Here is a 26,288-nt window from a genome sequence, read left to right on the forward strand (position 1 = left end):
AGGGGAAACCGGACCCTCATACTTAACAGGAAACGCTTCCCAGAAAGTTACGCGCCAGCCACACAGTCCAGACGCAGGCACCGCCCAGATCCGCGGCGTTACGAGGAGCGCTAGGATTGCTGGGAAGTGTGGGCCGGCTACAGTGGGGCGCGGGCCGGAAGTGCTGCGCCATCGGCACGAGGCTTGCCGGGAAATGTAGTCCTTCGGGGGCGCCCCGGGGCGGTGGCCGTACGTCCCGCGGACCCGGTGGCCGATCGGGCGTGGACCCGAGATGGCTGGGCCGGGCGGCTCGGGGGGCCCGATCGGGGCCGGGGCCCTGGCAGGCGGCGCGCGGTCCAAAGTAGCCCCGAGCGTGGACTTTGACCATAGCTGCTCGGACAGTGTCGAGTACCTGACGCTCAACTTTGGGCCCTTCGAGACAGTGCATCGCTGGCGGCGCCTCCCGCCCTGCGACGAGTTCGTGGGGGCCCGGTACGGGGGGCTTTAGGGGACCTTGGGGGCGAGGGGCTTGTCTGAGGGGGTCCCATGGCGGGGTCCAGGGGCGAAGCTGGGGCGTGATGCCCCAGAACGGGATCTGGTAAAGGGCGGGGGGAGTGGTGGTGTCCAGGACGGTGTCCAGGGCAGGGTGGGGGTTCTGAGGGAGTCTCGGAGTGGGGTGGCCCGGGGCAGGGTACTAGAGTTAAGTTGTGTTTTTGGGTCTCGAGCTGGGGTCCCAGGTGCTCTGCAGTGTGGTGCGGAGTCCAGAGCATCCCAGGGCAGTGTCAGGGCTCCCCACATGCAGGGTCCTTTGGGTACTGGTGGAATTTAGGGGTCTCTGTCAATCTTGACAGTTGAGAGATATTGTCTCGCTTCTGTGGCAGCCCCGGTGCTTAGTCTCATTCCTTGGGTGCCCCCAAGAAGGTCCTGGCCTCACTGCCGCGCACCCCTCCTTTCTTTCCAGGCGCAGCAAGCACACAGTGGTGGCCTATAAAGATGCCATCTATGTATTTGGTGGAGACAATGGGTGAGTGAGTCTGAACATCGCGGTGTTTGGACCAGGGAGGGAGAAGCACGGTGCTTCAGACTGGGTCTCTTTAGCTCTGCTGCTATCTTTCCAGACGTTAGCTAAGCACTCAGCCTGTTTCCCCATCCGTGAGGTTCCCCACACTCAGGGCCCTTAGCACAGCACCGAGTGGGTATCACATGCCCAGGAGACAGAAGCGTCCCGCTGGTTCTGAGTGAGTGGACACAGCCTTGAAAGAAAAACAGCTGCCCTGGCTGCCACCCCTGCCAGGTGCACTCCCTTCCCTGCACTTCTCTCTGGGCCCATCCACATGCTCACATGGCAGCCGAGAGCTGATGGAGGACACAGTTTTATTTATTTACCGTGTTTTTCACTTTTTGTAAGAGTTTTCCCACGTTGCTATAAATTCCTGGCAAATAACTTTCCTGGCAATGATCCAATCTTCTGTTGGTGGGCACACCTCCATGCCATGAATTGTTCCCAATTCAGTTGTGGCTGGTTTTCTTTGGTGAAAGGTAATGGCCAAGATGACCCCTTGGTTTCTGCAGCCACTTCCTTCTCCTGGCATGTTTCTCTGTGACCCATCCCCCAGGAGCTGGACTCACCCAGAGCGAAAGAGCTGTCTTAGGGTGGGCTGGGCCATGTCAAGTCCTGGGTGCAGGCACAGCAGGCATGCTTGTTCTGGACCAGGAGAGAGGGGTCTTGTCTGGTCAGAGAAGCTTTCCTGGAGGGGTTGATGACCTGGAAGATGAGTGGGAGTGAGCCAGGCAAAGAGGAAGAGTGTGCCAAGCTGAGGGATCAGTGTGGTCAACGGCCTGGAGGTGAGAGTGTGCAGAACAGCACTGGGTCTGGAGTCTGGGCAGGACTCCTCTCCCTCATTCTTTGTTGATGTGCCCAGAAAAGGCCAGGGGTGCCCAGCAAGGCTCGGGGAGGATTGCAGGCCTGCTGGATGTGGTGCTGAAGCTTGGTCTTCTGGATAGACAGGGTTCAGGGCAGGCAGCTTGATGGCATGAACTGCACCCTGGTCTCCTCCTCTGTATATGGGGGTGGCCACATGCCTGCTTTTCCAAGGGTCAGTGAGCACAAGGCCATGAGGGGCTCAGGACAGAGGTTTCCTTGTGCTGAGGGTGCAGTGCTTGCACATGACCGATCCTGCCTCCGAGTCCTATCCCTGCCTCTCAACCACACGACCTGGCCTGAAGCCCAGGAAGAGCTGGCTTCTGATTGCTGCTCCAGCCTTGGTCCTGCAGGACTCCCTGGGGGAGCTGACTTGGGGCTGGTGGGGTACACAGGGCCCCATGAGGACCTGCAGATTGGGCAGAACGATCTCTTTGGGCATGGCCTGTGGCTTCCAGCCTGTCTCCCCCTCGGTCTCTTTCCCTAGGAGCAGCTAGTTGAAAATGCGAGTTGGAGCATGTTCCTCCTCGGCTCGTAACCCTGAGATGTCTCTCCACCTGCCTCTGAGTAAAAGCCCAAGCCCTCTTGGCAGTCTCTGTGTCCCCACTGCTCCTCTGCCCTCATCCCACACTGCACCGGGCCACACCGCTGCCTTGCTGTGTTCTGATTGGACCAAGCATCCTCCTCTTCAGGCCCTTGCACTGACTGTTCCCTCCTTCCCACCCTTCCTGCCCCTCTTCTGAATCCCCTGAGTGAGGCCTTCCCCGACCACCTGGACCAACTGGACCGACTGGCGGCCCTCCCCTCCCCTTCTGCACCTCTTACAGGCTCCGTTCGTCCCCAGAGCACACAGATGTTTATTATCTGTCTTCTCCGCCAGGGCGGGACCTATATGCCAGCACCCAGAGAATTCAATAAATGTTTGTCACACGAAGGAATGAAATAAGGGAGAGGCATTTGCCTACAGATGTTTACTGCAATCCACCAAACTAGAACAGGCCTGGTGTGCAGCCCAGGGCAGTGGGTGGGAACATCCCCGGGAGTGTTCTGTAGCAGGTAGAGTTTGCTACAATGTGAGACTAAGAAACAGGATAGAAATTTGTCTCACTCTAGTTGCAACTTTGTAAAGACTGACTAGGTAGAAAGAAAGATGGCCTCCTTCAGCCGGAAGCAGGAAGGACAAATGGGAGGGGGCTGGACTTGGGGTCACACCCCTGCTTCCTTTTGATCACCCAGGCTGGCTCTGTAAATGGAGGTGGAGAGCACGGTTACCTGGTGCAGACATAGCAAGGCAGGGCAGAGGGCACCCGGTGCAGGCCTGGCCTGGCGTCGCGTGCAGGGGGTGCCGGGCTCCTGCTGGGTTGATGCCCTTCTTCCCTCTGACTGACAGGGGAACATGCAGGTCTTCTTAGATGGTGCGATTGCTGGTGGATTTGTTTTCCAAATATTGTATCTTTAAAGTAGTTGTTATGCTAGCTTTGTGATAACGAGGTGCCAGGAAGATCAGAGAGAAGGGAGCGGGCCTCCCCTGAGATGTGGGCGTGCATCTGCATGGTGGCGCTGCCTCGCCTCGGAGAGGGCACTGAGACATGTGAGTGGGACTGCAAGTGAGGATTCTGGAGCCTTGGGGGAGCTGTGAGCCCTCAAGTCAGTCACTGGGTGGCTGGGATCCTGCTTTGGCCCTGACCCCAGGCAGGCTGGTCCCACCTTTGTAGCAGCCTAAGTGCCTGCACCAGCCAGGGAGCTTCCTTTGTGGTCACCTCTCTGGTCCCTCAGGCATCAGCTGGTTGCCTGGACCTGGCGAAGTCCCTCAAAACAGCCCCGCCCCGCCCCCTGGGCTGCAGTGTCCATCTCCTGGGTCTGGCTGGGCAACGCCCTCCAGAGCAGGTGGGGACTGAAGCCACTTCTCCCTGGCTGTCTTTCAGGAAGACGATGCTCAACGACCTCCTGCGTTTTGACGTGAAGGACTGCTCCTGGTGCAGGTGGGTGGCCTCCCGAGCTCCAGGTCCCCTCTCTTTCTCCTAGGACATGGTAGCACTGTGCTGGGCCCTCATTGCCTGTGGAGTCGTGCTCATCATGGAAAGCTAGAGAGAAGCTTCAAGAAGCATGACAGTGCCTCAGGGATGTCATGCCCGTAGCTGCCCTTAGTGTTTCCCTCTCTCCTGGGTTTCTTTTCTAGTCCAAGACTGAGATTGATTGTTCTGAATCCTGTTAATTAAGGGGATCTGTTTGATCCAGTTGCAGGTCCTCAAATTCTGCCTCAAGAGAGCCCTTCAGTCACCAGGCCTGTCTCTTGGGCCAGGGGCTGGTGTGGGAGTCAACATGGGGGCTATCGGTGGGTGGGTCCTTCCAGGATCAACTCTGTTGCTGCAGGGTGCTGCCCTCCTTCCTGCCCTGTGGGGCCCATCCTCAGCCAGTGGGTCTTGGCTTTCCTCCCACAGATGGCCTTCCCCAGCTGTGTGGCCTTGGGCAAGACACCTGCCCTCTCTGAGCACTGCATATTTGTGCCCACCTGCCCCTGCTGGGGAACAGCTTATAGCCGAGGGGGAGAAGTGGATCCTCGGATGAGGAGATGCTGGACCTCCTCCTGAGCTCTGCCATCTGCTGGTGCAGGAGCACAGACCCGCTGAGCCACTCGAGTGCCACGCTCTATGCAGGAGCTCTGCGCGCCACCCTCTGGTCCCCAGCAGCCCCCTGGGGTGGGGTCTCACCGCCCCCTTTGATGGAGGAGGACGTCCAGGCCCAGGACTCACAGCTGCTGAACCTGGCACACCTGGGCAACATCACTCCAGGGTGCCCACCCTCTGCCCAGGAGACCCGGGTGGAGCTGGGATTGCTGCAGAAATTGATACATTGTTTCTCTTGCACTTGACTTTAAAATATGGCGCACAGTTACAGATTAATTTGCAGGGTTCTCTGAAGGCTTTACAATTCTTTGTTAAAAATTCTTAAGTGTAAAACTCTGAAAAGGAGCAGCCCCAGGAAAGCTGTATAACTAGGCTTTGAATTCAATAAATAAAATATGTTGCAGAATACATACTGTGGAATACAGTGCAGCTGTGAGAACGTGGGTATAGATGATTCTAGAGTAGCATGAAGACCTAGTCACATTCTACAGGTCAGCTGAAAACGCAGATTACAAAATACCCACCACATGATTCCATTAACAAAAATTACTCAGAGGCATAAATATGCATAGCAGAGATGTAGGGGGAGACCTCAAGGTGTGAGCAGTGGTTTCCGGCAAAGGGATTATACAAAGTTTTAGGGTGGTTTTTGTTTTTTCCTTATTGGCAATTTTTTTTAATGTTTCTATAATGAAACAATTATTACCTTCAAAATGCAAAATTAACAGGAAGTGTGGGAGTGGCAGGGGCTGCCCATGTGGCGTGGACCACACAGCTGGCTCCTGCTGACCTCACACCCCTGCACCCCCAGGGCCTTCACCACCGGGACCCCACCGGCCCCGCGCTACCACCACTCGGCCGTCGTCCACGGGAGCAGCATGTTCGTCTTTGGTGAGCGCCTCTCACGTCCGGCCCACAGCTCCGCGGCCCTGCCCACCAGCCTTGGGCGTGCTGCCCGCCCTCAGCTTCTGCTGCCGGAGTCCTCGGAGTTCTTGTGCTGGGTCGGGGCCTCTCCTGTGGGCCCCTTTCCCTAACAGTTCTGATCTCCTGGGATTGGAACTGTCTGCTCTGTGACTGGGCCGGAAGGTAGCTCCCCCACCCTCACCCTCCACCGGGAGCAGGGAATGGGGTTCTGCTCTTCCCTGTGTCCCCAGAGCCTAGCACAGAGGGAGGCGTGCAGGAGGTGCTCCCCAAAGTTTGGAGGGGGAGTCCTGGAAAACATTTTAAATGGGCCAGATTCTGCCCCACCTCCTGAGGTTTGAAGACTCTGAAATGCTGCCTTTGGGTGTGACAGTTTTTCACTCTCTTTACCCAGGGGGCTACACTGGGGACATTTATTCCAATTCTAACTTGAAGAATAAAAATGACCTCTTTGAATACAAGTTTGCAACTGGCCAGTGGACGGAGTGGAAAATTGAAGGCCGGTGAGAGACTTTGCTGAAACTTTTGGGGTTGTCCTGATGGCCCCTACTCTGGGTCCTGGGTGGCAGCAGGCCTGGGATCTGGCCCCTGTAGCGTTAGGGGTGAAGAGCCCGAGGCTCAGAGGCCTTGGGGGTACACAGTGGCGGGGAGCTGGGTGTTGGTGCTAACTTCCGCTGCTCCCATCCATGGCCTCCTCCGAGCTCTCTGATGCCCTCCTTTAGGAGGTAGAAGGGACTTGGGCGTCTTGCTGATGGGCGCTTCACTGGGGCTGTATTGCGCGCACCCCCTTTGATACTTTGGTGGTAGCTGGGAGCGGGCTCTGTGCCCTGTGGACGTATGAATTCCTCATCCAGCTGCCCTGTGCCTCGTGAGCTCAGCCTCTGGTGCTGCTGCTTATTCCCAGTGCCCCGGCTGGAGTACCCAGAGCCGCAGTGTCAGCAGATGTGGGCATGACAGCCCTGGAGCCCTGGTGGGATCTGCAGGGCTGTGGCCCCTGCACTGGCTTCGTGGGGCTGTGAGGCTGGGTCTATGCTGGGCGGTCTCACTCCCCACCCCCTCTTCACACTCCAGGTTGCCAGTTGCTAGGTCGGCCCATGGCGCCACGGTATACAGTGACAAGCTGTGGATCTTTGCTGGCTATGACGGCAATGCCAGGTAGGTGGTGGCCTGCCTGTGCACCCCACCTCTGAGCGCCCCGTGAGTGTACTGAGGCACAGAGTGGGCCTTCCTGGTGTGGGAGGGCTCAGGCTGGGGGTTTCTCAGGAGGGAGAGTGTGTGGACGGGGTGGCAGGAAGAGGGTGATGGGCACTGAGCGGAGCCCTGCCCGACCCCCACAGGGGTCAGCAGGACCAGCACCCTGAGGCGTCTCCTGTGGCGTCTGAGGAGGTGGCAAGCCTGACAGATATCTTGAGGGTGTGCTGGTCCCCGCAGCAGTGGGGCCATAGCCGGGTGTCATCAGAGCCAGGGTGGGGGAAGTGGACCCTTGAATTGCTCGGGTGGGAATACTTGGCCCACAGTGAGTGACCCTGAGGGCTGAGTGGGCAGGTGGGTGGCAGCGGCAGGGCTCAGCCTGGTCCCCGACCCCGAGGAGGGCCACACAGGGTTCTTGCCTGCGGCACAGGCATTTTCCTGCTTATTGTAGAAAATTGGCTTCGCTCTATTTTTCTGATTACAAAAGTAGCGTGTGCTCATTCCCCAAAATGTCAGCATTACAGAAACTCCAGCTGGTGTGGTGTTGATGGTGGTTTCTGGGAGCGTCGCCTCTCTGAGGTCCTCTCCTAGCCCCGGGGGTCAGCCGAGGGAGTGGCTGAGCCTCCCACACTGCCCCAGATGTCGTGAATGAGGCCACTCGTTCCTGTCTGGCTGGCTGGGGCTCTGGCACGGCAGGGATTCCATCCAGCTCCCCCTCAATAGAAGCCCCCACCTCATGGCTGCTCTGTAGTCCCCTGGGCAGAGTCCCACAAGATGTGTTCTTCCCTGGAGCCATCCCTCCTGGCCAGGCCCAGGTGCACCCTGACAGCCAGCCCCAGCTGTGGCAATCCTGATCCCTCTGTTCTAATGCAGGTTGAATGACATGTGGACCATTGGCCTCCAGGACCGGGAACTCACGTGCTGGGAGGAGGTGAGGGGTGTGGGTGCTGGGGTGGGGCGGGGGAGGCAGGGAGGTGAGGGCTTGGGGGGCTGGGGTGGGCCCAGGGAGGTAAGGGGTGCAGGGGGGTGGGGGAGGGGAGGCAGGGAGGTGAGGGGTGCGGGGGGTCTGAGGTGGGGCTGGGGAGGTGAAGGTGCAGGGAGGCCCTGGGGGTGCATGGGCCGACACGGAGGTAACTTTCTGCCCCTTGCCAAAGCCCAGCCTTGACCTTGGTCTGGCTGTACCCACTGACCTCCCACCCCAGCCCCACGACCAGTTCCAGCGGCAGTTATCCAGTGACTGAGGGCCCTGCCTCGGTTGGCAGGGCGTCCCAGGGGCTGATGCAGTGTGGGTATAATCCACCCTTATTTGAACGCAACAAGGTGTCCTGCTGGCTGCTGTTTCTGGGTGATCTGACTGACTGCACCACTGTCTTTCTCCTTGGGGTTTCTTTCCCCTGTAATGAGGATTTTGGCCTCAGCTGTTCTAAATTGGGCCCATTTAGGTGGGCAAGGTGGTGCTTTCAGCTGTTTTGCAAAATTAATCTGTGAACCTTCTTTCATGGAAGTTTCAAGAATTCAAGTAGTCCCACTTGAGCAGTGTGGGCCGCGGCCGGGTGGGCTGGTCCAGGGACGCCCCGGCTGAGCCATCCTCCCCATGCCAGGTGGCCCAGAGTGGTGAGATCCCGCCATCCTGCTGCAACTTCCCCGTGGCTGTGTGCCGGGACAAGATGTTTGTGTTCTCGGGGCAGAGCGGAGCCAAGATAACCAACAACCTCTTCCAGTTTGAATTCAAGGATAAGACGTGAGTGCCCTGGTGGTGGGGCCCACGGTCGGCACCCACACCTGCATCTGGAGGTGTTCTCGCAAGCTCCCGCGGACTGCAGGCCACCTCCCTGTGGCAGTGGCAATGCACAGGCACCTCGTGAGCCCAGCATGTGCGGGGCACGGGGGTCAGCATGGAGCCAGATGGCATGGCTCTGCCTGGCCAGGATCTGGGTGGGTTCTTGGGCTGACTTAGCAAAGAGGATTTGCTGGGAGGTGCCGGGAAGCCCTTGGAGGTGGAGAGCACTGCAGGAGTGGCATCGGGGGGTGGGGTCCCAGCACCTCCTGGGGTGGGGACTTGGCTTTGGGGATCATCCCACACGTTCGGGTGGTGGACATGCCCCAGAGAGTGGTCCGATGCCACCCCTCCTGCCTTGCCACTGTTGCCTGCTCCATGGCTGGAGAGACAGGAGCGGGCTCGGGCAGGACCCCGTGGTGGGCTGCGTAGAGCCAGGAGAGCTGCTGCCAGGGCAAAGTGGGGGGTGTGATGCTGGGCACACGTGCTGCAGGCCCTCCCTTGGCCCAGATTGGTCTCCCCAGGGGCCACTGGGGAGGGGGCCTCCGAGCCCAGGTGGAGGCTGGGGGGAGCAGGAGCCACGCCCCGGCCCTGGCTCACTGTCCTGTGCCCCCAGGTGGACACGGATCCCCACTGAGCACCTGCTCCGGGGCTCCCCGCCGCCTCCTCAGCGGCGCTACGGGCACACTATGGTAGCCTTTGACCGCCACCTCTACGTGTTTGGAGGCGCAGCCGACAACACGCTGCCCAATGAGCTGCACTGCTATGACGTGGACTTCCAGACCTGGGAGGTTGTCCAGCCCAGCTCAGACAGCGAGGTGAGTGCTGCCAGGCCAAAGACAGCGGGCAGAGCCCACCTCCTCCCCAGCTCCTTACAGCCTCAGAGGGCTCCCAGGGCTTCAGACAGCAGCAGGAGGCAGGCCAGGATTCCCGGGCCCTCGGCCCTGGACGCCTGCCCTGGCCTGACCCTGGGCTGGGGGCCCCTCTGGCCTGTTCTCCACCTTGCAGCCTGCGAGCGTTTAGCATTCCACTTCCCATGATTTCTGCACCCGGCTGCCTGCCTTGATGCTGGTTCCCCTCCCAGCCTGGCTGCAAGTGCTCTCGTGCTGTGGCTCTTCCCCCTCCCACACTTGTCCCCACAGCACCCAGGCAGGGATGGCAGGAGGTCTTTGGTGCCTGCCCCACCCTTGTTGACTGGTCCCACCCCTGCATATCTCTCCTCGCCAGGTCGGCGGGGCTGAGGTGCCAGAGCGAGCGTCTACTTCCGAGGAGGTGCCCGCCCTGGCCTCCGAGGAGCGGGGTGGCTTCAAGAAGTCCCGAGATGTGTTCGGCTTGGACTTTGGCACCACCACAGCCAAGCAGCCCGCCCCGCCGGCCTCAGAGGTGAGGGCTGGTACCCTCGTTACTGCTCCATCACAGCCTGAAGCCGGACCTGTGATCAGCTCCTCTCACAGAAGGGGAAGTGAGGCTCATAGAAGTACTTGTAGGGGTCATACAGCGAGTGAGGCAAGGGCCAGGAACCCATGCCCTGCTGGCTGGGCCACGTCGGTGCAGCATGCGAAACCAGGCACCTGCTCTGTCCACTCTGTGGGCCCATAGAGGCCCGTCCTGTCCACCACCCACACAGGCCCCGCCTCCCACCCTGTGCTCTCTGGCCTCTCCTTCAAGGCCATTGGTGCCACATCCTTGTCCACAGCCTGGCCAGCTCCAGGCCTCAGCCAGCCCTGCTGCTGGAGACCCCCCCGCCCCCCCTCACCTCCTGACTTGTCCTGCTCTCCACCCAGCTGCCCAGCGGAAGGCTCTTCCACGCAGCTGCTGTGATCTCGGATGCCATGTATATCTTCGGGGGCACTGTGGACAACAACATCCGCAGCGGGGAGATGTACAGGTTCCAGGTGGGGCTCCCAGCCTGCAGGGGAGGCGCTACCTCACAGCTGACTCTGCAGTGGGGCCAGCCAGGCTGCATGGCCCCGGGGACAGAAACTACAGCCCAGTGGGTGGGGTGGGGCTTGTCCCAGAGCAGCCAGAGCTGGGGCTGCGCCCGGTGGGACAGTGGCCTTTCTGAGGAATCTGGCAGCTGGGATGGGGCCTCTAGGCTGAGGGCAGTCTGAGAAGCCTCAGTGCAGGGGGGCGTGGGGGCTCACAGCAGAGCCAGCGGAGGCTGAGCTGGGCTCAGCACGGCAGCCTCGAGCATCTGTGCCGTGGAGGGTGCAGGGGGCAGAGCCGGCCGACAGTGGCTTCCCTCGGCAACACGGGTCTCCTCCTGCAGTTCTCCTGTTACCCCAAGTGCACGCTGCATGAGGACTATGGGCGGCTGTGGGAGAGCCGCCAGTTCTGCGACGTGGAGTTCGTGCTGGGTGAGGTGGGTGCCCTGCCCATGTCCGGCCCTGCCTGCGAGCTGCCGAGTGGGAGCTTTGCACCCAGAGGCACGGCTGGCCACCCACTGGTGCCTGGAGCCCTGGGGCCCCGCCCTGGCTGGCTGGGCCTTGGCCCCCTTGGGTGAGGGTCCTGTGCCCTCCACCAAGGCATCGTTCTTACCACAGAAGGAGGAGTGTGTGCAGGGCCATGTGGCCATTGTCACAGCACGGAGCCGCTGGCTCCGCAGGAAGATCGTGCAGGCGCGGGAGCGGCTGGCCCAGGTGAGGTGTCTGCCCCACCCCACACCACCCCACCTCACCCCACCTCGCATCCATGGGGTGCCCTTGAACTCCCCTTCCTCTCGCCACAGAAGCTGGAAGAGGAGGCAGCCCCAGCTCCCAGGGAGGCCCCTGGTGCAGCTGTGGGTGGGGCCCGGCCGCCCCTGCTGCGCGTGGCCATCCGCGAGGCCGAGGCCCGGCCCTTTGAGGTGCTCATGCAGTTCCTCTACACTGACAAGATCAAATACCCTCGGAAAGGTCTGCCTGGCGGGGGATGGAGCGGGAATTTGGTGGGGCGTGGGCAGCCCTGCCTAGCAGGTGGGCAGTCTGAGGCTCAGAGGTTGCAGCCACTCCTGACCACCCGCATGTGGCTAAGCCGCTCCTTGGGACCCCCAAGGCCTTATTCTGGCCTGACAGCCCCAACCCATCCTCATCCATGGAGGGAGCCCAGGGCCCTATCCTCCCTGCCCTGTCCTCTGGTCCCTCACCCCACACTTCCCAGGCTGAGGGAGCTCTTGGTGCAGGGCACGTGGAGGACGTGCTGCTCATCATGGACGTGTACAAGTTGGCACTCAGCTTCCAGCTGTGCCGCCTGGAGCAGCTGTGCCGGCAGTACATTGAGGCCTCCGTCGACCTGCAGAACGTGCTGGTTGTGTGTGAGAGCGCCGCCAGGCTGCAGCTGGGCCAGCTCAAGGTGCGGGGCAGGGGTGGCACGGCAGCCCACCCTGCCCACCGCTGCAAGCCCCTTGCCCAGCCTGTTGCCTTGTCCCGGGCCGAGGCCTGACCCCACCTGCCTGCCCCGGCCTGTCTGTCCCAGGAGCACTGCTTGAACTTCGTGGTGAAGGAGTCCCACTTCAACCAGGTGATCATGATGAAGGAGTTCGAGCGCCTCTCGTCCCCACTGATTGTGGAGATCGTGCGTCGGAAGCAGCAGCCGCCCCCCCGCAGCCCCTCGGATCAGCCCGTGGACATCGGTAGGAGCCCCAGTCCCCTTCCCTGAGGGTGGCTGGGCAGGGCACCGTCTTTCTGGGGTGGAGACTTGGGAACCATGGAAGCACCAGCCAGGCCCTCAGGGAGGGGCTGGATGTGGGGGGACCGCAGAGCGCTCCCCACCGGGTGCAGGGGCAGGGGCAGACAGGGAGGCAGTTCAGACTCAGTCAAAGCAAGAAATCCGATGCACCGGGCTTTCCACAGCAGGCGGTGTGCCCAAGGGCGGGGACTCTCCTGAGTCTGCTCCTGGACGTGGCCACAGGCACCTCTCTGCTCTGACTGGGATGGCAGGGCTGAGGGCTTCTGAAGTGAGCAACTGCTCAGGGTCGTGGTGATTAGACGCTGAGCTCTTTCAGGCCCACCCTGTCTGGGGCCTAGCGAGGGGAGAGCACAGCCTGCAGACTTCAGACGCTCCCAGTGCCTCTGTGTCCCCGCTCAGCCAGGGAAGGGACATCATAGATTCCTTCATCCCTTGACTCTCCCTGGGGCCTGTGCTACCCCTGGTCACTGGCTCCAGGTGACACATGGTGGGCGCATAGGGCATGCCAGGCCCAGGAGGGCTCAGTGGGCTGAGTTTGGGAAAAGATCAGACTGTGGGGGGCCATGTTTAGGGCCGAGGGGAGAAGAGAACAGGGCCTGGCTGTGCCTCAAGGGCCAGACTGAGGCCTCTGGCCTGGGGGAGGTTCATTCAGGGCGGCAACACGGACAAATGTGCAGGAGGTGGTGCCTGTGGGGTCCCGAGTCAGAAGCTGGCCTCTGGCTCAGGGTCTGGTGGGAAGTGGGAGGTGCCTGCTCAGGTCCTTCTGCCTCCCCCCAGGAACGTCTCTGATCCAGGACATGAAGGCATACCTGGAGGGGGCCGGTGCGGAGTTTTGTGACATCACGCTGCTGCTGGATGGGCACCCACGGCCGGCCCACAAGGCCATCCTGGCTGCCCGCTCCAGGTGGGTGGGGGTAATGCTGCTGGGCAGGGCGGGCCCTGGTGCTGGTTGTGTCCACTGAGAGCCTGGTCTCTGCTGCCCTCTGTCTGCAGCTACTTTGAGGCCATGTTCCGCTCCTTCATGCCGGAGGATGGGCAGGTGAACATCTCCATCGGGGAGATGGTGCCCAGCAGGCAGGCCTTCGAGTCCATGCTGCGTTACATCTACTATGGCGAGGTCAACATGCCGCCCGAGGACTCGCTGCATCCGTGCCTCCAAGGCTGCTCCTGGGTCACCACTGGTGGTCCCAGTGCCCACCGTGGGCGGCTTTGGGACCCAGCTGGCTGGTCCTGGCTGGGCGGTTTCCTGAGGGTTTCCTGGTGCCAGTGCTCTCCCAGGGTCCCTTGCAGCAGGTGGTTGGTCAGCACGCTGGGGTTTGTAGCCAGGACGGATGGGTGGGTTCTTAACCCTCGCGACTGCCCAGAGGAAGGGGTCAGTCGTTGCTGTGTGTGCTGGGTGAGGGACTCCTGGGGGATTCCTGGTCACGTCACTTCAGTGGGGTCTGAATGTGGGGTGTGAGAGGTCCTGCAGGCCTCTGTGAGGCTGGGACTGTTCTGCAAATGTGCTTGTGGGTATTTTCCTGGGGAGAGAGTCCTGTGGTTTTCGCTGGATCTTGAATGGGGCCTTTGACCCCTAAGTCGTTCAGAATCCATGTAGAGAGCAAATCTGTCCCACCTGGATTGCCGCCCTGGTCCCTGACTCCCCATGGACCCCATGCCTGTCCCTCATATGGGGTGGGTCCCCCTGGTTTGAGCAAGCAGAGGAGGCAGCCAGGGTCTCAGGTTTTCTCCGTCCCCTGTGAGCAGGGGGTCCAGTCGCACCGGCCTGGGGAGGAGGGCAGGGCAGCAGGAGCGTGGGCTTCTTTGAGTGGCAGCTCCTTAACCAGCCCCCAGCTACCTGTTCGCGGCCCCCTACTACTACGGCTTCTACAATAACCGGCTGCAGGCGTACTGCAAGCAGAACCTGGAGATGAACGTGACGGTGCAGAATGTGCTGCAGGTAGCTCGCCTGGTGCCCGCGGGCCTCCTGGCACCTGGGTGGGTTGGTGAGAGCTGGGGCAGCACCTCAGGAAACCTGCTGTTCCAGATCCTGGAGGCAGCTGACAAGACGCAGGCGCTGGACATGAAGCGGCACTGCCTGCACATCATCGTGCACCAGTTCACCAAGGTCAGGGCCCTCCTGCCCAGTGCTCGCTGCCCATGCTCGTCTTCAGGACCCACTCCCCCTTGGAAGGATGGCCAGGTTGTGGGGGGTGCTTGCAATCTGGCCATCTTCTGCAGCAGTGGGCCCTGGGGATAACAAACAGAGCCACCCACCCACTGGCCACTCCTCGCCCTATCCTCAGAGCCAGCCTGCTCCTTGAGCTGGTGGAGCCCCCAGAAAACTCCGCAGCCTACCTGGGCCGTCACGAGAATCCGGTTCCAGCCTGTTTTGGCCTTTTGGGTGTCTCCACAGGTCTCCAAGCTGCCCACGCTGCGCTCCCTGAGTCAGCAGCTGCTGCTTGACATCATAGACTCCCTGGCCTCCCACATCTCTGACAAGCAGTGTGCAGAGCTGGGTGCCGACATATGAGGGCCCACGTGGTGCTGGCCCACATGCGGAGGATGACCATGCCTGCCCGTTGCAGACTGCACTAGCCACACTCGGCCCTGCTGGCTGAGGGGCAGGGTCCCCAGAGTTTCCGAAGGGAGCTGGGGGAACTTGGGGGGCTCTGAATGTGTCATTTCACTGCTGAGGACACGGGTCCCACAGAGAAGCAGGCCCCCAAGTCAGCACCCTCTGCCGGGGTGGAGGTGTGGGTGGGAAGCCAGGACTCAGGGATGAGGACATGGCAGAAGGCAGGGGTCCTGGCCGGGGCCCAGTGGTGGGGAGAGTTGAGCTCACCAGGGAGCTGGTTTTGGGCCCTCCAAGTGGGAGGCACCTGGCATCGCTATGGATCCGGCCACTGGGTCCTTGCCAAGGCTCCTCTGATGTGGGGGCTGCACAATACCCCCTCAGCCTCATCAAAGGGTGTAAGGGACCCCTCCAGCCACCTGGAGTTTGTGCTTGGGCAACAGTGATGGGCAGATGGAGTCTGGCTCAAGATGAACTTTGGTGTATGAAGAGCCCTGAGGTCAGCTCTTAGCCTGTGGGGTCAGCCACTTTGGACTGGGCCTGGCTTCCAGAGGGACTGTGGGATCCCATTGGCCTGTGTGCACATTGGGGCCCAGTGTGGGCTGGGGGAGAAGTCTGTGGAGATGCCCCTCCAAGTCCCTGCTGTCCCCAAGTATTTATTCTCTGTCACAGACTTGCCTCCATTAAAGCCACAGCAGCGCTCCCTCCTACACGTCTCCGGTGTAGTCCCCAGCAGCAAAGTCCTCTGGAAGCCCTCTGCCTTTCCAGAGCTGAGGATGGGCCATGTGGCCCATCTGCTTGAGATCAGCCAGTCTTGCCCAGTTCTCTATCCATGTGGGCAACTCCCCACCCCACCTGGGGTACCAGTCACAGGGCGGAGGGTGGGGGCCTGTGGGAGGAATCCAGGCACACCCCTCCCCTCCTGAGGGGAACCCTGGGGGCCTGGAGTGGGCTCTCTCACAATGCACTGTAGGCTCCTGCCTGGACTGGGAAGTTGGGGACAGGCTGCTGCATCCTTCCTTGTCCCCCAACAGAAGACCCTATGTGAGTCCACCCAATGCGGAAGGCACTGGTCTGCCTCCTTTCTGGGAACAGAACCCCAGGGACCCTTTAGCCCTGGCTGCTAGGAAGCCACTCGGGGGGAAATGATCTCTCTTCCTGGTCTTAGAGCTCCCTTCCTTCCTCTGGTTGTGCCCACACAAACGTACCTGTCCCTCCTCAGACTTTGCTGAAGAGCCCCAGGTGCTGTGTGGAGGTGACAGGGAGCCCCAGTGGCAGGTGGACACCCTTAGGCAAGGGGAGCCCATCCATAAAGCCACTAGCAAGATAGGAAATGGTCCGTTACGAGAAGAGCCTCAGGGAGCCTGGAGGCCTCAGCGAACAACCTGCAAACCCTGCTCTGGGCAGAACTTCATAACCGTTGGTCACTGGGCTCTCCTCTAGACGTAAGATGAGTAAATGGAGTTACACACCAAGGGCCCTGAGAAGCAAATTTCAGGACGTTGTGGGGCAGTTTCCAGGAGTAGAGAAAATTCAGCTGCGCTCTTGGGGCTGTTATGGCCAAGGCCCAGCAGGGAGGCCACGCGTGTGCCTAAACCTCCCCCCACCCTGAGCTGCTCGCCACAATCAAAGATGCAGGGAAGCCACGCATGTGCCTAAATGCGCCCCAACCCTGAGCTGCTCGCCACAATCACAGGCGCAGGGAGGCCTTAGAGATTCTGTCAAGTTGAAGGAAAAAGGGGCTGCTTGCCTCCATGCTTCCCCCACCTCCAGGGACTAGAAAGGTCATCTGTGGGGCCCTCACTAATTGCCAAGCATAGCAGCCCCAGGAGGTCAGAAAGCATCATCCTTGTCCCTGTTTTTCAGATGAGACAGGTGTGGTGGTGGGGGGAGAGAGGGGCCTGCAGCCGGGGCTCAGGCACTGTGCCAGGTTGGCCCACTGCTGGGCGGATTGGGCCTGGGGAGGGAAGTCTGTTGTGTCCCCTCAAAGGAACTGAGTCTGCCTGGGTTTTGAGTGTTTTCAAAGGGGTCAGGTGCCTGGTGCTGCCCCCTGACCTCTCCACACCACCCTGTCCCTCAGAGAAGCCCGGGGGGCGTGGTACTACATGGGAGGGGTGGGCAAGAGCTGGGCTTTCTGCTCTCCACAACTGAGAGCTCGGACTCCAGGGTCTGAGCCCTCCAGGGGCTGCGGTCAGTCCAGGGGAACAAGCCTGGCACCCAGGGCCGGGGTCCTGCCCCCAGATGAGCCAAATAGGAGGGCCTCCTTCTAGAATCCACTTTATTATGGCATCTGCTGGGTCTGATGGATGCAGCTCAGATCAGGTCCCTCTCCAGATGGATTCTGAGGCAGGATGGGATGGAGCCCTGATGGGCAGCCCCTCCGTCAGCCCGTGGTCCGGCAGCCTCTCACTCAGGCCATACTGCTGCTCAGCTGCATGGCAAAGTCCTGCACATGTTCCTTCAGAGTCTGGCGAGCATCCGCCTGTGCCCGCTTCTCCCGCGCCCGCTCCTGCTGCAGCTTGGTCAGCCGCAGCCGCAGCCGCTGCTCCCGCCGCTTGCAGGCCTGCAGCTGGCGCTGGGCCTTGTCCAGGGCGTCAAGCGCAGCCTCAGCTCGCCGCTTCCAAAGCAGGGCACTGCCCACCTGGTAGCTGTGCTCATTCTGGATGTAGGCTCCAGCAGGCGGCGGGAGGCGCAGCATGTAGGCTGAGGGCGAGACGGGCCGTGGCTCGAGAGGGGATGGCTGCCGCTCTGGCTCTCGCTCCGGCGAGGGCTGGGCACTGCAGCCTGCTTCATCTGCCTGGGCACCCAAGGGCCCCAGGAGATCTGAGAAGGGGCTGCTGAGGCCGGGCTCCAGTCTCCCAGCGTGCGAGGCAGGCAAAGCAGCGGGGGCTGAGGCCTCTTCCACAGGAAAGCAGGTGACATCAGCAGGTGGAGGTGGAGAAAATGGAGTCGTGGGTCCTCGGCCCTCAGAGCAGCTGCGGGGGAGAGAGAGAGACTGATAGGCCAGACTAACTGCTTACCAAACCCCACTTTACCAGCCCACCTGACCATCCCCATCCCAGAACCCACTCCACAGCCTCAGAACCCGATCCAGCAAGGCTGCAGGCAGACACCCTAAAGCCCCATCCCTCAGACTCAGGGTGGAAGGGGAGCATCCCCCAGCCACAGCACATACCGCTTCCTGCATCGCCGGAGCCGGCTGACATCAGGGGGGCCAGGTGGATAACTGTGCCCCTTGGTCTTGGTTGTCCGGCGCAGCTTGGAGAAAGACTCAAATATCGTGGGAACTGCCCCCTCCTTCAGCCTGTGATATCCACTGTGGGGAAAAAGCAGCCTGCATGGGATGGAGAACAAGCACTGCCACCCTAGCTGACCTGCACGGGCGCGGGGCCAGCAGGTCCCCCAGCACCCTGAGCAGGCTCCCCAGCGCTAGCAGTGTGGGAGGGGGGAAGGCACAATGTAAACAATTAGTTGGGGACATGCCAAGTCTGGCAGAGTTACCCCAACCTCTTCCCTGCAGGACTCCTCAAAGTTAAGGTGTGTGGAAAGGCTGCACCAGAACTGGAGTGATGAGCCCCCCCAAAATTATTTCATTTGTGGACTTGCTGGGAGGAGTGGGGCCCTAAGGAACACCCTCTGGAAAGCTAGTGTTTTTCTCCTGTGACCTAGCACAGTGACCTTGAGCGGGTGGGTCTTACTGTCCTCATCTGGCAGAAGAGGAAACTGAGCTACGGAGTTTGGAAGAGGCAGCCACCCCGGAACCAGGTGTGCTTGTCTGCCCGTCCTGCGCCAGCCGCCCCTGGGACCCCCTCACCGGGCCCTGCAGCTGCCGCTATCAGCCCGCTACTCAGGCCCCACAACCTGTCCCGATGCTGGCTGGCAAGGAGGCTCACCTGATTCCCACCAGCTCAAAGCAGTTCTCCTCGAAGTGTTTGGAGCAGAAGTAGATGTACTCGGATGCCGGGTCCCACAAGCCCTGGCCGCTGGGGTCCAGCCGCTGGCAATTGGCCAGCCACAAGCCTCGCCTTGGGTTGTCCTTCTTGGGAAGTCTGCAGAGCCACGAACCCGTGAGCCCCTGGGCAGCGCCGCGCTCGTGCCGCCCGAGCTCCCGGGACGGGACGCGCTGGCCCCATCCATGCTGCCAAGAGACCTCCCCTCCGCCCCACCGGGAAAGCACTGCCCGCCTGGGGGCACAGGGGAGGAAACAGGCCTCAAAAGAGAAATCTGCTCAGCGTCAATCAGCAGATAAGAGTCAGAGGGGCCCCAAGGCTGGCGGACCTCCCGCCCTTCCCTTCCTTTCTAGGCCCAACCCACCCTGCTCTGCTCCCTCCATCTTGCTCCACCCACAAACTCAAGGCTCGCCTCAACCAGAAAAAGACGCATGCGCAATCGTGGCTCCATGCGCCGGGAAACACGAGCGCATGCGCACGCGAATCCTCGCGCGCCAGCACGCACGCGCGCTGACCTGTGGAAGGAAATGCCGCGGTTGCGCGTCTCGCGCGTGTCCCGTGTGCAGCAGCCGGCGGCGGAGCAGTGACGCGGCATCTGGGGAAAAGGCGGGAGTTTGGTCGCGGGCGGTTGTCCGGGCCCAGAGGGGCCTCTAGCCCCCAGCCGCCGCTCCGCTCCAGGCGGCCGTGGCTTGCTGGGTCTTCCTCGGTCTAATCTCGCCCGAGCCCCGACCCAGCCCGTTCTCCTGTCTCCAGTCAGCGGCACTCACGGTCTCGCCATTGCTCCGCCGCCCAAATCTCGCGAGGTGTGGCGCGCGGCGGAAGTTGGTACCACAGAGACTCGGAAGCGCGAGGCGCTCGCCCGAGGAGCGGGGCGGGGCCGGGTTGCGTGGATAACGGAAGTGGCGGGAGCAGGCGATCGCCTCGGGGCGCGCGCCGTTCTGGCTGCCATGGGCGTCTGCGCTGAGGTACAGCCTTTGCTTTGTTCATTCGGGGCTAACGCAGCAGCCCGGCACCCGGGAACAGCCCCGCTCGGCGGCGCAGAGCCTCGAGGCACGGGGTTTCCGCGTCCCACGACGAGGAGAAGGGGCGGGACGCGTGGTCAGAAGCACCTGACGAAAACCAGCGCTCGCGGCGTAGTGCGGGAGCGGGGCCTCTGCTGGGGAGGGCGGGCAGGGCCGCTGACTACGCTGGGGCAGCGGGAGGGGCGGTTCGGGCGGAGCTCCGGGCTCTCGTGGAAGCGGGTCGTCCGGGGTTGGGTTCGGGCTGCGGCTGCCCCCCTGGCCCCCACAAGACAAGGTGCAGTCAGCCAGCCCACTACCTAGGAAATGAAGCCAGATTACTGTTCCATTCTCCAAAGAACATCCAGTATGGGGTGAAGGATTTACGAATGTTTATATTTATAATAATCAAAGCTCTTTTTCCTAATTCCCTCACCCATTTTGAACACCCTTTTGAAGTCTGTTTTCTGGGAGTAATGCAGTAACCAAATAGACATGCTTAGTTTTTTCTGAGACCAAACATGTTTTTTTCCCTAAAAATCCACTTGGAAAAGACAAGTATCTGGACATATCCACATCACCCATATAACAAGAGGCATAATGTATCTTGAATATGCATAGAGGATCGCTTGGGGGACAAACAGCTCTGGGGAAGGGGAAGAGGGCTTTAGCTTTTCAGCCATCTGCATTGTTTTAATATTTTGCCACATATATGCATTTTTATAATGAATTAAACATGGAAGAGACTCCTTGGAAATAGTGTATCCCTGAGCAAATAGTTGTTAAAGAACATATGGTGAAATCACACTCAGACTGACAAAAAGGAACTTAGAGCAATGAGAATTCAACATGGTCCATCTGGGGCTGGACTGTCTCTTCTGGGGACAGGAGGTGACTTCTTGGACTTTCGCACAGATTCCCCTCCCTCCTGAGACAGGAGAGGAAATCCGAGCGAGACACAGGACCTCCCACAGTGCCTTCCAGCCAAGGCTGCTCGGGTGTCCTGACCTTCCACAGGGCGTGGTGACTGAAAGAAAATTCCTCTATTCAGTCAAGAACTTGGTAACTAGACACAGGGAATGGAAGGTTTCAGCTCTGACCTATAACCCCTGAGGTCTGTAGACGTCCTCTGTAAGATGTAATGAATATTTCCAGATCGGTTGAAACCTGCTGTAGATTTTATTTTACCCTTTTATGTGAGTCACTTTAAATCCGTCAATTTTATGCCCTCAGAGATGATCTGTGTCAAGGTGTCTTAAAATGGGGCTGACAGGGGGCCAGACAAGCTCAACAACTTGTGTGTAGTCAGAGGCAAGCCATGGCCATTCCAAATGGAAACAAGATGACATATTTCAGCTACTTCTTGTCACTTTCAATCCAGAATGACCCTGCAACTTGGAACTCTCCAAACACCGTAGGAACTCATTGGAGCTTATGAATGCAGAGTTCACAGCTTTGTCTAATGAAGAAAACCAGTTGTGAATGAGGACTTTTAACAAACAAGAGGGCACAAAGTTAAGGAACCCAAGCATGGTAAGGCACTTAGCCTGATGATCACAGTAGGTCTAGAGCCTGACATTCTGTTATTTGGCTTCCAAGGACATGCTGCTTTTCCCTTGGTAGACATTTCATCATGACACTAAACAGAGTTGGGGGAGCCATCTAATAATTGTCAATGTGATCTTGTGTGTCAGGCAGTGTTCCCAGCCTGGTTTGGAGAAATGCCAGTGAACCACCCTTTGCCCCACTGTAAACATTGCATAATGAACTTAAAATTCTGTTTAAGAAACCTAACTGTGGCCTAAGACAGTGACAACAGGTGAGTGAAGTCAAGTAAAGTCTAAAAAACACTGTTTTTAACACACAAAATGATACCACAAACCCTGACAAACTCTTTTAAGTGAACCGTGGAGGACAGGCCAGACCTGCAGTCAGACTGTCTCTGAATGCTCTCCCCGTCACTTCCTGCTCCTGGGGCTTTTGGATGATAAAAAATGTCTCAGCCTGAGTGTCCAGGTGTAAGATAATAGTAATACTCTCCTTGAACATTAGAGTAGTTGTAAGAAATAAGGGTACATAAAGTAGTCGATAAAGAATAAGGCACTTAGCAAATTAATTACTAAACTTTTCCTCCCTGCAGCCTAGTTGCCAGGTGAATTCTCTGCAAAGGGGCCGCGTTCCATGGCAAGGTCTGCTGCTTGCCAACAGGTCGGCCCACTCCCCATCACCCAGTCCTACCTTAACTTCAGTCAGGCCCCAATCCACAACTGGATGGTGTGCTTGGTCTTAATGGTGGCGATGGCCGCGTTGATGTCTTTCAGGACCACGTCCCCCCTGTACAACATGCAGCAGGCCATGTACTTGTGAGTGTCACACTTGACCACCTGGTTGGCTGGCTTGAAGCAGGCATTGGTGATCCCAGTCACAGACAGCTGCTCATGGTAGGCCCTCTTGGCTGAGATGACTGGGGTGCAGGTGGCCAGGGGGAAGTGATGTGGGGGTACAGGACCAGGTCGGTCTGGAAGTCTGTCAAGCCTACATTCAGGGCCACATCGAATTGCAGGGAGGCCATGATGGAGGACATGATCTGCCTGATCAGATGATTGTGGTTGGTGCACAGGGGCTGCTCAATGTCCACGTTGTACCAACATATGTCGTAGATGGCTTCATTGTCCACCATGAAGGCACAGTCAGAATGTTCCAGGGTCATGTGGGTGGTCAGGATGGAGTTGGAGGGCTGCACCACAGCCATGGAAACCTGGGGGGCTGGGTAAATGGCAAGTTCGAGCTTGGACCTCTGGCCATAGTCCACCGAGAGGCACTCCGTGAGCAGAGATGCAAACCCAGAGCCAGGGCCGCCCCCAGAGCTGTGGAAGATGAGGAAGCCTTGCAGCCCCGCGCACAGACCCGCCTGAGAGAAAGCAGAGGACTGAGCCAACATGGGCAGAAGGCACAGTGCAACCTCCAGCCAACCCCAGTCACTTCTCTTCCTCTGCAAGATCACGAGATTCACACCCTCCACAGTGAACATGCATGGCACTTAGAGGCAAAGCAGACAGACGGTAAAGATGTATGGATGCACCGCAGCCACACTGGAGGGTAAGACTGTGGACTTGTGATTCTGGCCTCAGTTTTGACAAAATGTCCTTCCGGTCGCAATCCAAGGCCTACCGTCCTGTGCAGGACACTGTCCACAGGAAGCCTTCCCCGTGCTCTTCTCACCAGTTTGCAGATTGGGTCCAGGACCAGGTCGACGATCTTGCCGATGCTGCAATGGCCTCTGGCGTACTTATTGGCTGCGTCTTCCTTCCCGGTGATCAGCTGCTCTGGGTGGAAGGGCTGCCTGTGGGTCCCTGTGCACTTCATCTACAAAGAGGACACAGGGACCACGAGTCTTTAAGGCCTGTTGTTAACTCACCAGGGTGCTGGTCAGCTGATCGGGACTGTCCCCTTCTACCAAGCACATGCTGTTCCTTGTAGGTCAGCAGCATCGGTGTCTCACAGGAAACGTCTCTCTGTAATACACAGACCACAACTGCATCCAATGGCTCTAGGAGAGAGGAGTCAACACGCAGGACAAATGCCAGCGTGACTGGTTCCCCTAGAAGGGAGGAGAGCTCTCACACCTGCACACAGGCAACTCTACACATGCGTGTTTCTTCCATCCCCATAGCTACAGCCAAGGGTGGAATTTAAAAATCCCTTACAGGCTAGACAGTCCCCAGCATGACTGTTGCTGGGCAGTCCCATCAGGGCACCCTATGTGGCCTGGGTCTCACAGGCTTCAGGGTGACATTCTGTCATCCCCTGGTGGCCACTGAAAGGTGCTCTCTTTGTAGCTCTCCTTGGAAACTACCGCAGACTTCTAATCTGGAGGAACCCAACGAATGTTCTACACTGACCTTTCTATGTCTAAGATGCAGGTCAAGACTCGTTCCCTAGCCTGAGGGAGCACACAGCACTAAGGAGGGACCAGTGCCCAGGCGCCCTGTAGACAGGGTCTCCACAAGCACCTGACCGGGCCGAGGAGGCCACAAGTGACTCCACCCCCAGCCCATCTCAGTGCCGGCCAACCTCACAGCAGGTTTTTCTCAATTAGGAGCCTGAGTCCCACGGACATTTCAGGCACTAACCATCCAGTGTGTGACCTAACGTGACCATGAGCATACACTTGTACGTCTGTCCCTTCTGCAGGGGGATCCGAAGGAGCACATGGGGGCTTTAGCAAGGCTCTCCCACCCTCCCAGGACAGCCGCCCCGAGTGTCTGTGTACCTACCGACATGGTGGGCTCCAGGTCCACAAACACTGCTCTGGGCACATGCTTGCCAGCCCCAGTCTCGATGAAGAACACATTGAATGAGTTATCTCCACTGCCGACGGTTTTGTCACTTGGCATCTGACCATCAGGTGAATTCGATGATCAAGGCAGTACCATTCCGAGCAGGCATCGCCGATCTGGAGCCCTGCCTGCCCCACGTGGGTAGAGATGCACTCACACTGGGACCCAGAACATAAACATAAGACCCTCGTCTTCAAGGCAGTCGTCCCTCTATGGCATGCAGAACATACGTATGTGCTTCAGAGCATCTACGGTTTTCTCAAACCTTATTTCCCACAAGGCTTATGTGACCATTTTATGTGAAATTGACATGCTCTAACCCATCCTGGTACTAAGTGCCAGAGTCAGCCCAGAACCTGTGTTTGCCACTATAGCAAAGTTAGGTTATTTTACAACGTGGAAGCCATGTAATGTCAACATTAACTCCACATTATGCCTAGTCACGTAATTCTCTGAAGAATACAGCAGTTTTTGATTGTGTCCTACTGAAGGAATTAGGTAAATGGTGATGGAGTCGGGGAAGGAAAGTGGACTAGGACACAGGTCAACGCGGCCCAGGCACCAGTGGTCACTGTGTGTGTGTCTCCCAGCTCCCTCTAGGTCTCCCCTCTGTGCTTCTCCATCCAGCTTTGGGCCCACGGAGGCTGCCCCACGTGGACTGCCTGAAACGGCTTCCTTGCCCTTCGCGTCCGGGTGCTTTAGTGAGGGGCAGAGAAATTGCGGGCAGGGTGCCCCCTCCCGGGCTGCCTCCCTGCCCGCCTGCCATGGGTTGCTGGGGGCCGCTTATCAAGGCACAACTTTCAGCAGGCAGCGCTCCTCCTAAAGTGACCCTGTCCACGTCCAGTGACCACTCCCTCCCCTCACCCCTTCACGCCTAGGAGGTGATGTCTCCCAGACGTCACAGATGCTGGGCTACTGCGCTGTCCTTTGTGGTTTCCTGAAATTCTGCCCGTTCCTTTCTAAATGGTACCTTTTAAAGGTTCTCCTCAATGTACCTATTCTGAATGTACCATCTCTTTCCTGCCGGGAACCTAAGTGTACAGACACGAACCACGTGTTCACTTGTAGACACAGCATCCTTACAAATACAGAGAGGAAATCAAATGAAACTGGAGGTGTGCCGCCCACCCTAAATTCTAATGCACAGTCCCCAGAACTTGAAGTCCTGTGGTCTGTTATACAAGCAGCAAATCTCAGAGTCATCAGGGCGTCAAAGATGGACACAGTGCAGCAATCCCCCCACAGCATCCCGGAAGGAAGCATTCAGTTCCAGAAAGAACTTCTCCAATGACAAGGAGCTCACTCCTCCAGAGGAAAAGTTCATCAACACCCTGGGAAGAGCTTTGGGATCCAGCCAACCACACAGTTTCAAATGCATATTATTCATTTTGCCTTACTTAAATCCAGACACCCTGTAGTTCACAGAATGTGTTTCCCAGGAGGCCTGATGTGGCCTTCGACTCTGTCAGCCCCCATGGGATCAGCATCAGCTCTGTGACCTGGGAAATCCCGCAATTTCTGCATTTACAAGATGGGGGCCTGGGAGCCAGGTGGTCTGCAAGGCCACTGCCATCTCATGATCTAACCAGGATGCTAACCAGAGATATCGGGAAAATCATTCCTAGCTTTCAACAGAAAGCCTTAATTATAAATTCACCACCAGCCTCACCTGGGTCGTTAACATTTACATTTCTTTAGTCAGCTGTATCTGCTCTCTGAGAAAATTACTTGAAACTTCCTCTGTTCAACTCCAGACGAACTCCTCTCTTCACATTCTTGGAAGATGACCTTGCTCCCTTCCTACCTGGAAGATTCACCTTCCTGCCCTCAAACGTGCAAGCAGACCCTCGCTCTCCTCCTTCCTTCCTTTACAGTGAAGCTGAGCTCCCTCCTGGGAACGACCCCCTGTTTCTCCTGAGCCCCTACCCAGCCCCGGTCCTCAGAGTGACCACAGTGGAGTCCCCAGGCGCTGGGGGTCCACAGAGCTCTCCAGGGCGTGTGGAGGGACAAGTGTTTCATAGCAGGACTGGGCGGTTCCTAGTCCCTTCACTGCGCTGACGTTCGCACTGACGGTGCACAACCAAAGGTGAACACAACTGTTGGCGCCTGAGCCCAGATCAAGGTAGTGGCACTGGACCGTACCTGTGGTCACCGGACTCCTCACCACTAGAGCTCAGAGTAAAAGAAAGAAAAGCCAGTTGAGGCCAGGAAGATCATCACCTGTGTTCAGTCTCTCCCTGGAGACAGAGCTGGACAGATGGAGGCGCAGACGGAGCCCCGTGCGCAGCTGGAAGCAGCTGTCGGGAAGCGCGGGGCGGGTGTGGAGTCGCCGCTGGACCCGCTGCTTTTCCATGGGATGCGCGT

At 58.8% G+C, this 26,288-nt stretch overlaps 2 protein-coding genes, 1 long non-coding RNA gene and 1 pseudogene across 6 annotated transcripts; 2 read left to right on the top strand and 2 right to left on the bottom strand.

Annotated features, from left to right (window-relative positions):
- Positions 1–126: 126 nt before the first annotated feature.
- LZTR1 (leucine zipper like transcription regulator 1) lies at positions 127–15,346 on the top strand. 3 transcript variants are annotated; one of them, XM_046639864.1, is made up of 21 exons: positions 127–471; positions 941–1,003; positions 3,826–3,882; positions 5,339–5,418; positions 5,843–5,951; positions 6,520–6,603; positions 7,513–7,570; positions 8,241–8,380; positions 9,033–9,234; positions 9,644–9,799; positions 10,201–10,311; positions 10,686–10,778; positions 10,960–11,055; positions 11,145–11,310; positions 11,577–11,746; positions 11,870–12,026; positions 12,860–12,986; positions 13,076–13,225; positions 13,916–14,021; positions 14,109–14,189; positions 14,478–15,346. In XM_046639864.1, exons 1-21 carry the CDS (start codon positions 272–274, stop codon positions 14,592–14,594), a joined length of 2,523 nt encoding a protein of 840 aa, XP_046495820.1. In that variant the 5' UTR covers positions 127–271; the 3' UTR covers positions 14,595–15,346. The 3 variants fall into 3 exon arrangements, with proteins under 3 accessions (XP_046495820.1, XP_046495821.1, XP_046495822.1); XM_046639865.1 differs by having other exon boundaries at positions 11,915–12,026; XM_046639866.1 differs by lacking the exon at positions 127–471 and adding an exon at positions 3,377–3,491 and having other exon boundaries at positions 989–1,003.
- Positions 15,347–16,895: 1,549 nt separating this feature from the next.
- On the bottom strand, positions 16,896–19,452 carry THAP7 (THAP domain containing 7). Of its 2 annotated transcripts, XM_046639882.1 has the most exons (5): positions 19,354–19,452; positions 19,102–19,181; positions 18,530–18,685; positions 17,812–17,970; positions 16,896–17,611 (listed from the first exon to the last, which is right to left on the bottom strand). In XM_046639882.1, exons 2-5 carry the CDS (start codon positions 19,179–19,181, stop codon positions 17,047–17,049), a joined length of 960 nt encoding a protein of 319 aa, XP_046495838.1. In that variant the 5' UTR covers positions 19,354–19,452; the 3' UTR covers positions 16,896–17,046. The 2 variants fall into 2 exon arrangements, with proteins under 2 accessions (XP_046495838.1, XP_046495839.1); XM_046639883.1 differs by lacking the exon at positions 19,354–19,452 and having other exon boundaries at positions 17,812–17,952; positions 19,102–19,347.
- On the top strand, positions 19,436–22,025 carry LOC124226524 (uncharacterized). The gene is made up of 3 exons (XR_006885321.1): positions 19,436–19,551; positions 20,966–21,117; positions 21,906–22,025. It is a non-coding gene; the product is annotated as an uncharacterized LOC124226524 (long non-coding RNA).
- On the bottom strand, positions 21,126–24,994 carry LOC124226523 (tubulin alpha-3 chain-like; annotated as a pseudogene).
- Between the last annotated feature and the right edge of the window lie 1,294 nt (positions 24,995–26,288).

This window comes from Equus quagga, chromosome 15 (assembly GCF_021613505.1).
Source record: "Equus quagga isolate Etosha38 chromosome 15, UCLA_HA_Equagga_1.0, whole genome shotgun sequence".
Classification (NCBI taxonomy): domain Eukaryota; kingdom Metazoa; phylum Chordata; class Mammalia; order Perissodactyla; family Equidae; genus Equus; species Equus quagga.